A 12,498-nucleotide genomic window follows, 5' to 3' on the forward strand; every position below is an offset into this window, starting at 1 on the left:
ACGACACCGGCACACGCAATTCTCCCATCACTGGAATTTTTCCGAGGTAGCATGATAGCTTGATGTTTGTGGGCTTCGGAATTGGCCATTGTTGTCGGTGTTTCTCGAAAATTTGCCTTGGTACGACACACACTGGGGAGCCAGTATCTACGTGCATTGACATGTCCACACCACCCCAAGTGAAAGTGCGTTTGATAGGCGGTTCCAACTGAGCAATACGTGCCGAGCTTAGTGTCCACACATGCGTAGCATCATCAAAGTCTTCGTCATTTGAGTCAGCATTTACTGCAAGAGCTCGACCGCGTACGTCCCCAGGTGCTCGCCTGCTTGACCTAGGCCTTAGACCGTGGCCGTCGCTCAAGCACTTCTTAGCAATATGCCCTAGCTTACCGCAGCGGTAGCACCGTGCCCTCAACCAACCACAAGCATTGCTGCTATGCCTGCTGCTGCCACACCGGCTACATTCTGACACCACCTCGTTTCCCGTTCTCTGTTGCGCATCAACGTTAAGCACTGTTAGCTCTGAGCTTATTTTCTCCGCCCCTTTTTCCGCCGCTTCGGCTGCGAGCACCATGGTTTCCGCTTCCTGCAGTGTTAAATTTTTCTTTGCCAGCAAATGCTTCTACAACGCGCTGGACCATACACTGCATACAATACGGTCTCGAAGCATTCGATCGAGCATTGTGCCAAAATTACAATTGTCGGCAATGCGTTGTAGTTCCAGAATAAATTCATGAACAGGCTCACCTTCCTTTTGAGAGCAGTTGAAAAACCTTCCGTAGTTGAAAAACTTTCCGTAGTTTCGTGGCGCTTTGGGTCGAAGTAATCATCCAGTGTTTTGACTACTTCGTCATAGGTGAGCGCGTTGGGCTTCCTTGGTGCCACCCTTCCTGCGAGCACTTGCACGGTTCTTGGTGCCGCTACGATATACTATATGAATGACATTTTCTTTCTTCACAGTGCGAATTTCTTACTCCTTTCCCCGCAGGTTGTGGCTCATGCACATCTTGGCTCACAAACACAGTGTCACCCTAGTGTATGTCAAGCTTTAGCAATCTCATGTCTGGACGGGAGAGTAGAAAGTCATACTCAATATTGGCCTTCGATAAGCAGTGCCAGTATTTCTGCAGTTCGTGACTGGTAAATAAGTTTTAGGCACATCCATTTGCTGTGTTCGTTTTCATACCCGTAATAGCCTCGCATGACGACTGTTTTTCCTGTAAATATGTTCTCTGCCTTGGGTCTGCTTCTTTTTATAATTGAAACTGAACTCCGATGTCTACAAGGAGCTCGCATAGTCTCACCATTCACTTCGAGTTGTGCATGGAATAAACTTGATGACATAAGTTGGACAGTCTCATTTGCTGTAGAGACATGTTTAGAATTTTCCTCTGCTTCTTCCTGCTCTTCATGTTTTGACTCTGTGGGTTTCTGTACGGGAGTTATAGGTCTTGCAATGCTCGCACCAAAGTTAGGTCTGACACCTACCAACACTGACGGACACTTCTCGTCCAAGCGATTGATGCTTGGCGTCCCTGCGTAGTCTCGTCTAATCTTGTTGCTTCACTCAGTCCAGGAATTCAGAAATAGTTTTAGTAGCTCTAAGGGCACTTCCGAGCGTTTTCGGACCTTTCGCTAGAACCTGTCATTGCAAATCTCTAGGTAATCCGTGGATGATCAGCACAAAAAGTAATGACAGCAACAGTACAAGTTTAGCGAGGCGATGAAGTTGCTGTTTCTCCAGAAAATACTTGAGTGGCAAGCTGGACTTGAAATGGTAAAATAGTGCCTCATGCCACTGCTCATTCGGATTCTTGCTGAAAGTTGGTAGGAAGCTCTTCTTCCATTTAAACCAAGGTTCAGGCTCTTGTTGCGAAAGTCACCACTCATGCCACTTTCTTGCTATCCCGCTAAGGAATCACAGTCGCATGTTAATCACTAGGTCTTCATCAGACAGCCATCCATTGTTCTTCTCACTTGTTCATAGGAAGCTATCCACCTTTCTGGACTGTCGGATGAGCTGTCGAACGTTTCAGGTCGTACTATATGTGATGAATGGTTTGCCCGTTTGGTTAATACAGAAGCCAGTCTCTCAGTAATAGAGCTTTGCTGCGAAATATGCTGTTGTCGAATTGATATGGCGCGAAGAACTTTGGTAGCTCGTCAGATGGAGCTTGCCGGAGCATGAAAGTTCTTACTAGCGGTGTAAACACCAGCTTGTTGGTGTTGACACTATTTTGCAAATCGTCAGTTCGTTAATAAATTTTCAAGCGGGAACAGTGCTAAGGACAAGCATCAAGTAAAGGCATACTGTGCTGAGCATACCTCAGCTTGTTCATCTTTTTATGTGCCTTCACTTCGTCCTTAGTGCTGTTCCCACCACAGAGGCTCGGTGTGTACACGAATCGAATAGAGTTCTATTGGATTCAAAGACTGAATCAAATAGAACAAGAAAGTAACTGTGAAGAAACTACTTGTTTGTTCCTAATGCTCCATTTGCGCTTTTAATAAACAATGCTTCATAACATACTATTGTCGTATATGGAAGAAGGAAGTCACGTGGGGACAACAAAGAAAAGATGATGTATATGCATCAGTTGCATCGTTCTTCTATGCTCTTCTAAATACCACATATTGGTGACGAGGATTCAATCCACGCAAGGGCAAGTTTCCTGGCGATTTCCCCTGCCAGATCACCACAATAAGCGTCCTGGGATTACAACTGCCACCGCCTTTCCTGCCTTCACCTAGTCATCCGGCTGTCTCATGGGACCAGTGGAAGCAGGCCTTTGAGATGTATATGGTGGCTTCTGAGCTTCCAGCCGAATGCCGCAGAGCAATTCTGCTCACCTGTCTTAGCATGGAGGGGCAGCGGATTTTCTCTGCACTGAAGTCAGCGAACTTGCCGTTGGGCTCTGGTACCACTACTACCACTACTCCTGCTGTCGACTCTTCGAGTGCAGGTGACACCATTTCGATGAAGGACGTGTTGGACTCTGCAATCATTTGCTTTCTGACCATTTCAAGCGTTCAGTCAACGTCATCGTGGCTCAACAGCGGTTTGGTTGTGCTCAACATGCAGGTGAGACAGTGGAAGAATACATCGCTGCTTTACAAAGCCTCATTGCCGACTGTAATTTTGAAAGCCTTACCAATGACATGCTACATGATCAGCTTGTCTCAAAAACGACAAATCATCATCTACGTGAGCAGTTACTATTTGAAGGCTCCTCACTGACGCTCTCACGATCGCAAATCAGTATGAACAGGCCGTGAGTCAAGCTAAGGAATTTTGCGATGATGATGCCTCAATTCGTCATGTTGAAAAAGCACAAAGTTTTCCTCAATCATCAGACCAGACAGATGAACATGTATATACGTTGTGACAAGCATACGGGCATCCAATACAAGGTGCCATGAACCTTCGAGCATGCCATCGTTGTGGAGTGACTGACCACCTTGCAAATAGTCGTGCATATAAGGTGCGCAAGTGCAGATTTCGGTGCTGTGGGAAGATTGGGTATCTAGATTTTATGTGTAAGTCGTCTGGACAAAAGTTCAACAAAAGCACTTCTGCAAAATCATTCAGCAAAAGTTCAAGTTGACGACAACGGCTCTAGCTCACACGGTAGTGAAAAAACAATTCGTGTTGTCTAGGGACACAAACACGGCATTTATGCATCCGTCTGCATGGAAGGCCAGGCTATTTTGTTTCTGGTTGATGCGGGATTGTCTGTCGCTATTCTAGCAGAACTATATCACCATTCGCTCGAAAGCACTTGCCCTTTGAAGCCTACCTCAGTGCAGCTTTTCAACTACTCCAAGTCAAAAATAGGAGTTCAAGGATGCTTTGTCGCCTCAGCTACATTCCAAGACAGAAGTGCTTGCATTATTCTGTATGTTGTCTGAAGGCACCACTGTTCTGGGCCTAGATGCCATTGCGGCACTACAAATGAAGATTGGAGATACAGCCTCCCGCATTTTTAGCTAAATCGCGTGAGTGTCCATCACACGTCAGTGCCGATAATCAGCGAGACCGGCAGAAATACTCTCAAGTGCACTAAACACTCTCCTGTGCAAGAGTTGTCTAAAGCTATGTTCCCTCCAGGGCAACGTACGACCATGTTATAGTGTTCTCGCACGATATAGCTAAAAATGCGGGAGGCTGTACATTGCTTCAGTGTCTTGCATTGACCCCTAGCATTCCTGTATTGCCACCTGAGCTACGTTCAGAATACGAACATCTGTTTGACAAACAGCTTGCATTTTCCAATGTATTCAAACAAAGTTGAGGTTTGCGAGCCTGTTTCACCCGTTGCCAGCAAGCTCTGAAGGTTGCCCTTTACTGTTTGCGCAGCTTACTGCGCAAACAGAGCATTTGTCAGCTAAACTGCAGAAACTTGACACATTATTGAGCGTGTTGACGCCTCTCAGTTGGTTTCTCCAATAGTGGTGGTTCGGAAAAAGGATGGATCAATACGAATGTGCATTGATCCGCGAGAACCCAGTAAAGCTATAATTGATAGCTTTCCACTTCCAAAGACAGAAGAGCTGCTGCATAGCTTAGCTGGTGCCCAGCGATTTTCAAAGCTGGATTTAGTGTCTGCTTACCACGAAGTGGAACTCAACCCCGAGAGTCGTGATCTGACAGCATTTATTACGCATGATGGGCTCTTTTGTTTTAAGAGTGTGTGCTTTGGTTTGGCTTCAGCTCCATCAGCATTTCAGAAGGTGATGCATCTTGTATTTAACCCTTTCCCTATCGTGAAAAAAGAAGAAAATTGTACCAAATTTACCAGAAATTTTCTTTCACTCGATTTGTAGAGCTTTTTTTTTCTGAATCAAACGGCACCATTATTCCAATGCAGTGAGGTTCCTTTATTTCACGAATTGCGTAAAAAAGATAGCTCGAAGATGGCTTCACCGCATGGCCGCAGTGTCTTGCAAGAAAGTGTTTGTCAGGATTCGATAAACTATGAAAGAAGAGAATACAAAGAAAAAATAACCTAAACGGTGCAAAAACACGTACATGAATAGTGGTTACTTTTCTAACACAGTTAGTAGGCCGTCTTGGTATGGTAGACTTTGAAGCAAGGTGCGGCACAGAGGCCAACTCTGGGAGGCCGCTAGGTCCTCTGGTCCATCCACAGAATCGTCATCATCAGAACATATCACTTTCTATATCTGTACAAAACTCTAGAGAGCTGTCGTCTGATGCAGGCGTCGAAGAGCTTCCTGTTACGCGCACTTTCATTGCCTCGTTTCAAGGAGGCAGCAGTACAATGAAAGCCGAGACACAACATGGACAAGTGTGGCCATCTAGCGTCAAGAAACACAACGAGTATAGACTTCATTGGTTCCCTGTGTGACAAGTTTTTGTGGATGATGACGAGTATAGTCATCGGTCGTTTTGGTACAAAATCTCTTGACGACTATACTCGTCAGCGGGAGGGAAAGGGTTAAAGGATGCAAAGGTGTACTGTTCTACATAGGCAACATCATTGTCTGGATTCTTGAGAAGATCATCTCTCAAACATCTGCACCGTCTTGCAGCGGCTTTCTAAAGCAGACCTCAAACTTAATCAGAAGTGCGTTTTTGACATCACAAAACTCGCGTTTCTGGGGCATGTTGTGAACGGCAGAGGACTTTTCCCACTAGCGTCATCTATTCAAGCGATAAAAGAAGCTCCTGCGCCTTCAAACGTAAATGGACTTCGTTCCCTACTAGGACTGGTGGGATTTTACTCCAAGTTTGTTCTGCATTTTTCGGATCTTGTGGAACCTTTACGGGCATTGCTTCGATGCAACAAACCATTTGCTTAGAAGCCAGTTGCTGAACAGAGTTTCGTCTGTTTAAAAATGCTAATGACAACTTGCAACGTCCTACATTTCTTTGATCCGAACCTTCCTGTCATTGTCCCAACCGATGCCTCTGGGTACGGACTGGGTGCGGTGCTGCCTCCCGCACATTGAGCCCACAAGAACGAAGATATTCTGCCGAATCAGTCGTACGAAACGTTGACTGCGAGAGATGTACTGGTGGCCTCGAATGGATGAACACATTGAACAACTGCTTAAAACCTGTGTTGTTTGTCAGTCCTGCAATAAGTCCACGCGGCCAGCTGCAGAACCTACGCAGCCTGTAGCTTTTCCTGGCAAACCTTGGGAGAAGATTGGTATTGATATTATTGGACCCTTTGAACAAGCTCCCGTCGATTGTCGTTATGCAGTGACGCTTATTATCACAGCAAATGGCCGGAAGTAAATTTTTCAAGACAAGTTTCTACAACGACGGTCAAGAATTTCCTGGTACAAATGTTTGCTCGTGAAGGCTACCCCAGTGAGATAGTTTCCGACCATGGAACGCAGTTTGGCTCGGCTGAATTTGAAGAGTTCCTTCAGGAAAATGGTATATGCCATTGTTTCTCGTCTGTCTACCACCCTCAAGCAAACGGTCTCGTAGAAAGATTCAATAGAGTTCTGAAGTCTGTTGTGCAGATGGCAGTATATATGAGTGACATGATATACGCATCGCCGTCTCAGATTACTTGGGCATCTACTGCTGCACACCTCGGGCCACAACGGAAGTTGCACCCACTGTTTGTTGCATGGACGACTGGCACGAACGCGATTAAACATCGTTGGCCAGCCGGATAGCTCTTTTCATGAAAATCCAGTACAGGCAATGAAGATGCTGCATCAGCGTGTCAGACTCAAAGCTTTACACAGATGGATGTCGCGGAGCTCGAGCGACACAATTTGCTGTCGGCGACTGCATCCGCGTAAGAAAGCCTACAGTTCGCGGCAAGATTTCTTCACACTTTTCGGATCCCAAGAGGATTATCGAGCAACGAGGACCAGCGTCCTTTCTTTTGAAAGATGGTCGAGTATGCAACGCTTCCAGGTTTCAAGCAATGCACCCAGAAGCTGTGAAGAAGTTCACAACCAATCGTCCTGGTTTCTTCGAGTGGGCTCTACCGCTACCTCACCCGTCTCTTCAAGTTAACACGTAGGCTGCTGACTGTCCGTCTACGTCACGGCAAGAGGTAACGGCACAAGCGCACAACAGTTAATCAATTAGAGAGCTGTCTTCACTGCAGGAAAAGCAGACCGGCCCACCCCATGGAAGAGCGTTCAAGTTAAGAATACGCCCTTAACACTGAGGGACTATGTGCTATGCAAGCAATAGTTTTTTCTTTTAATCACCCGAGGAAATATCGTATGTGGAAGAAGGAAATCACATGGGGAAAATAAAGAAAAGATTATGTATATGCATCGGTTGCATTGTTCTTCTAAATACAACAACTATGTGATGACGGAAACTTGTTAACTATGCTAGGATATATATATACTATTGGCACTATTGGATTTGTATTTGATTCAGTCTCAAAAGTCGCTATTCGCACACCCTTATCAGTTTCTGTGAGAAACAGTGTGCATATGTGTGCATTGTTGTGTGTAACACACACACACTTTTAATAATGCCTTTGCTTTTATAGTAAGCACCTGTCTCCTCTTTTGCTGCCGTCTCATGTTTTTTTGTTTTTTTTTTGCACCTTCATAACTATGAAGGAGGTATCTGCATATGTGTTGTTTCAGTGCTAATAAAGTCTAAATAATTTTTCTGGCACACATATTCAAAGTTGGTTAAATGTTCATAGTTAATGAAATGGTTTTACTGTGTTGGTTTCATGTTTATTTTTGGTATGGGCATTTGTAATTTATTTCGCTCTCTGCTTATGTTCTCAAACTTTTGCCAAAATGAAGCTCTCCTGAAGCCCTGATAATCAAGGATGCCTCATATTCACCTTTACTTCTATTCTGGCTTTGGGCACACAGTGTGTGCTTACAGGAACAAAGAAATGTGATGTTGGCTTTAATGGAAGCCTGTCAACAAGATTGGCATGATGGTGCATATGAAAAGATGCTTGAAGCTATTGTCTTAGAGGAAAGCATGTTTTGTGCAATTGATGCGTCCCTGGAAGCAGTTGTGCAGTATGGACACGAGAAATGCTGAAGGTATATTGATTAAAATATTAGTTAAAGGCCCCACAGGGAATACAAAAGTCATGATAAAGGGAGTGCTTTTGTCTCTATGACAATTTTGGATGGCATGTGTGACATTCAAAAGAGTGAGCAGTGACCTTTTCAATTCAATTTGTGTTCGTTTGCTGGTGATAAGTGCTGACATTTGCCACACTGGATATGGACCGTTAGCTCTTGAAAGTAAAGGTTGCCAGTGAGAATGCTGTTAAGTGGCTCGGAAGCAACCTATCTGCATCAACACATTCCACTATGGGGCGAGTGGCGCATACCTTGGTGCTACTGCTTGTGCAGTTTGACTGTGAATGCATTAGTCAGACAAACTTTGCAGCTTCTTCACTGAATATGCAGTGCTCTGGAGCATGTCTGGCCAGCCAAGCCCACAGACCCTGCTGGCTCAGATATCGGCCAGCGTGCTAGTCAAGAATGAAGGCCAAGATGGTGAAGTGGTTCCTGGCGAAATTCTGGTTCACGAAGTGGCACCTGATGATGTTATGCCCAGTGAAGTGGTACCTGATGAGGCCCTCGAAGTGGCTGCTGAGGTGATGGAAGCCGCATCAAGTGAACTGGAACCAACCGATGCTGTCGAGACCATCTTGGTGCCTGACGAGGATGTGGAGGAAGTTGAATTTCACGGAACGGTGGTGCAGGCAGTGGAAGAAGTGCAGCAGGTAGAAGACATCACAGCGGAGGTGATGGCTTCTGCGGGAGTGACTGTGGACAACACCGTCCTTTGCAAGGTAGGTCAGATGATGTTTACTAGTAGTGCATTCAGCCATCAGGCCACACACGATTGCAGAAAATAGTGCTTGCTCTCAACGTTGGTTGTGACAATGTAACATCTGTGGCGGGTCAGGAAGAACTCCTTGCTTTGCTTGTTGTGGTTGTTAAAGGAAAGAAGGTAAAAAAATACTGGCTCAAGAAACACACAGAAAAAAAAAGCGGGGATGAAATAAGCAGAACAAGCACCACTACCGACTATTCTTATTATTTGGTGGAAGGACACATACAGTCGAATATAACAATATTCAGGTGCCAAGAAAAAGAACCATTAATTGTGGTAACTGGGTTGTTCAAAAGGAAAAGAGACTGAGGGGACCAACATCAAACATTTTAATTACACAGAAAGAAGTACAGTCGAACTCCCCACTTATAAAATTACTCGGAGGAACGTTTGTGTGTTCCATGGTAAAATGAACCTGCCTACTATAATGTTCCCATGTGGCGTTATATCAATTGAATCTGGCTGCTCGGTGTCTGCTCTGAAAGGAAAAAGAAAAATCCTGGCAGAGAAAAGCGCTAGCCACCTTCGCCGCATTGTGCTTTGTCCCCTTTGTCCCCTCTTCTGTTTCGAAGGTGATTTTTCCTCTCAGCACAGATGCCCAGTAGCCAGATTTAATTATTACAGCTGATAAAGTGGCATGGAAATGTTGTCGTAAGCAGTTTATTTTACTCTAAAACACAGACAAATGTTCGTGGTGCTGTGGATGCTCATTGTTATGTCCTAAATATTGTTAAAGGGACACTAAAGGCAAATACTAAGTCGAAGTGGACTGTTTAAATACCTTTCCAGAAACCTCGAAACGCTTGTCTCGTGCAAAGAAAAGACTTAGTTTACGCAAAAATTGGATCTGAAGGGTCCAAATACCTTTATTGCAATTCAAATCACCCGCCACGCCAACTGAGGAGTGGTGACGTTGCATACGCCATTTTCTGCCGTTGGTGAGTGTAACGGCGCCCGACAGATGGCGGTACGGTGCGCCGCTGCAGCTGATTTTGGTAAAGTAGCGTAGACCGTTTGGGCATTCCGCGAAGTCCGTCGCATGGAAGTGGAATTTTCTGCTACTTGCAGTTAGTGCAAGGTTCGCGAGCCAGAAAAACAAGCGCAACACTACACATTAACAGAAAAACTGAAACGCGAAAGTGCGGGCGGCACAGAGTCGAGCGAACACGAAACCTTTTGACCGCCCGCGTTGTTGTCAACGGTGTAATGTCAGTTAGTTCTTTTTTGTAAAAGTGTAATAGAACTGGTGAAGTAGTATTTTCTTTCTTCTTATAATACAGTACAATGATGTTTTTATAACGAGTGGTTCAGTACTAGTGACAGAATTTAAATGAGGAGTGCCTTCGTAATCGGGCGAGTACCTGAATGTCCCGGGGGAGTCACTAATCATGTCCTGCATTTACCTTAATTTCTCTATTACTAAGGCTCTGCTCGCGATAATATTGACACTTTATAGATACTCGTGCACTAATTCATCACTTTAGCTTGACTTAGTATTTGCCTTTAGTGTCCCTTTAAAGCCGGTACTGTTTGTGGGCTTGACTGTTTATAATGCAAACAAAGATTATGTGCCTCCATGAGAAGCTTTGCACAAAATTGCAACCATCAATTTTGTCGCATCTAGTCAGTGAACTGTATCATACCTGCCAACTTGTGCACTACAAGATTTGTAAAATGCTGCAGACACGACAGGAAGGGAAGGTGGGGGAGATGTTTGCCTTGAGCGCACACCACTTTTTTGGGATACATAAGCACTTTAATATTGAACGATGATTTACTGTTGGAGTTAGTGCAGAAGCAGCAACAAACTTGGAACAGTGCAGGTTGACAAGCAGTGCAATATTTTTAGATCATAGTGACTTTTTCAGAGTTTGCTGCTGCCAGTTAGACTTGTTTCAAGTACTTGTCTGAATAAACTGGTTCGAAGCAACTTCCTCTCTGGCAAATGCGATCTTGGACTGCCACCATCAGAATTTTTTTTGTACGGATTTTTTTCGGTATTGTGCCACTCCAAATTTCAACACCTTATTTTTCATGAAACTTGACCCAATATTCATAAAATCATAGAGCGATCCCAAATTTGTAAAGTTTATGAGAAATTTGGGTATGCTGTATTTGGCATACCCAAATTTGGCAGGTATGCTGAATTTTCATGCTCTAAAGGACCACGGAAACGTGACATGCTCAATCCCTTTTCTGTATATATAACTTGCCTCAGAACTATCTTGAGCATATCTGCTGTTGGGAAAAACTCCCTGAAGCTTTATTGACACATGCAGGACACAGCTTTGTCATTAGAATTATCGTTGTTTAAAGTTCTAGTTGCTGCAATTGCTCTTTGTTGGTCGTGTTTTCTATCATGCATGTAGCCATATACGTAAAAGGCTTGCACGGTTACCTTAGGACTCATTCTGTAGAGCACTGCATAAAACCACTTACAGTTCATTCTGTATGTTGAGCCAATTACTATAAAGTAAGAAATGCCGCAAATTGAAAGGAGCTTTTTCCATCAGAATGGATTGTGCCAAACGACAAAGTAGAAAATGCACTTCCTAGTAATTGCACGTGAAATTGCAAGCATATGTATTAAGGTCCATTTGGTTGAATTGCACAATTAGAAAAATGTGTGCCACGAAACCCTGGAACAACCAACACAGCATTGTATGAGATTGAAGTGCACGGCTCCCCTGCTCAAGTTTGTGCAGAAATAGGGCTAAGGCTGGTTGTACAAGACAATCGAAACACACTACTATTGCAACCAGAAAGAGGCGTGAAAGGTGCCAGTAGCACGTTTCAATTAGTAAGGGGGGACTTTATTTGGCATTACATGTTTGTTTACATTACACGTTGTGGCACTACACGTTGGTTTAACTTTGTCCAACAAAACTTGCCTTCTGAGCATCTAAAGGATGGAGTTGAAAGAAAATGGGTTCGCTTGAAAATTTTAGCAGCGATTCAGATGTTCTGGTGAATGACTAGGACGTGTGGAAAAACAGCACGTACCGTTAACAAGTTGCTTCTACAGTGGAATTGGCATCAATGCAATAAGCTATGATTTCAGGTGGAGCCTTGCGAGAAGAGCAGCGAGATCTGGGTGCTTGGTGACATCATCACAGTGGACGAGCAGGCACACTGCATCCTGGCCGAGCATGTTGCAGCTGGTGCCAGCAGCACGGACACCGAGGCCCTGCTGGGGGGCCCCAAGCACGCGTGCGTCGACTGTGGCAAGGAGTTCACGACGGTGTTCCACCTCCGTCGGCACCGGCGCATTCACACTGGCGAGCGGCCCTACCCGTGCAAGGTGTGCGGACAGTGCTTCCGGCACAGCACCTCGCTCAAGGTGCACATGCGCCGGCACACTGGGGAGGAGCCCTTCCAGTGTACTGTCTGCTCAAAGACCTTCAAGGATCCAGCCAACTTCAAGGTGATGTCAATACTATACCCATCGTGCCTGTTCAGTATGGTGGACATCAAGGGTCGCTTCCAAAAGCCCATTTCTAAAAAAAATTAAAATTCTGTCCATCACATTGCCCAGCTACAAAAAATTCTGTCCATCACATTGCCCAGCTACAAGTGACTTCTGCAGAATTTTAATGTTTGTGACACTAGCACTATCTCAAAAACCATGCTCAGACGCCATAACATTTCTTCCACAAGATGCAAACAATATT

The 12,498-nt window shown here is 44.8% G+C and overlaps 1 protein-coding gene across 1 annotated transcript in view; it reads left to right on the forward strand.

Moving 5' to 3' along the window:
- The window catches only part of LOC119440801 (zinc finger protein 629), a 48,997-nt gene that overhangs the window by 26,545 nt on the left and 9,954 nt on the right, over positions 1 to 12,498 (forward strand). Inside the window, exons 4-5 of the mRNA XM_049663059.1 lie at positions 8,395 to 8,783; positions 11,889 to 12,251. Of these exons, the coding sequence (XP_049519016.1) occupies positions 8,395 to 8,783; positions 11,889 to 12,251 (752 nt within the window). The remainder of the gene's footprint in view (positions 1 to 8,394; positions 8,784 to 11,888; positions 12,252 to 12,498) is intronic.

The sequence above is a fragment of the Dermacentor silvarum genome, chromosome 2 (assembly GCF_013339745.2).
Source record: "Dermacentor silvarum isolate Dsil-2018 chromosome 2, BIME_Dsil_1.4, whole genome shotgun sequence".
NCBI classification, from domain to species: Eukaryota; Metazoa; Arthropoda; class Arachnida; order Ixodida; family Ixodidae; genus Dermacentor; species Dermacentor silvarum.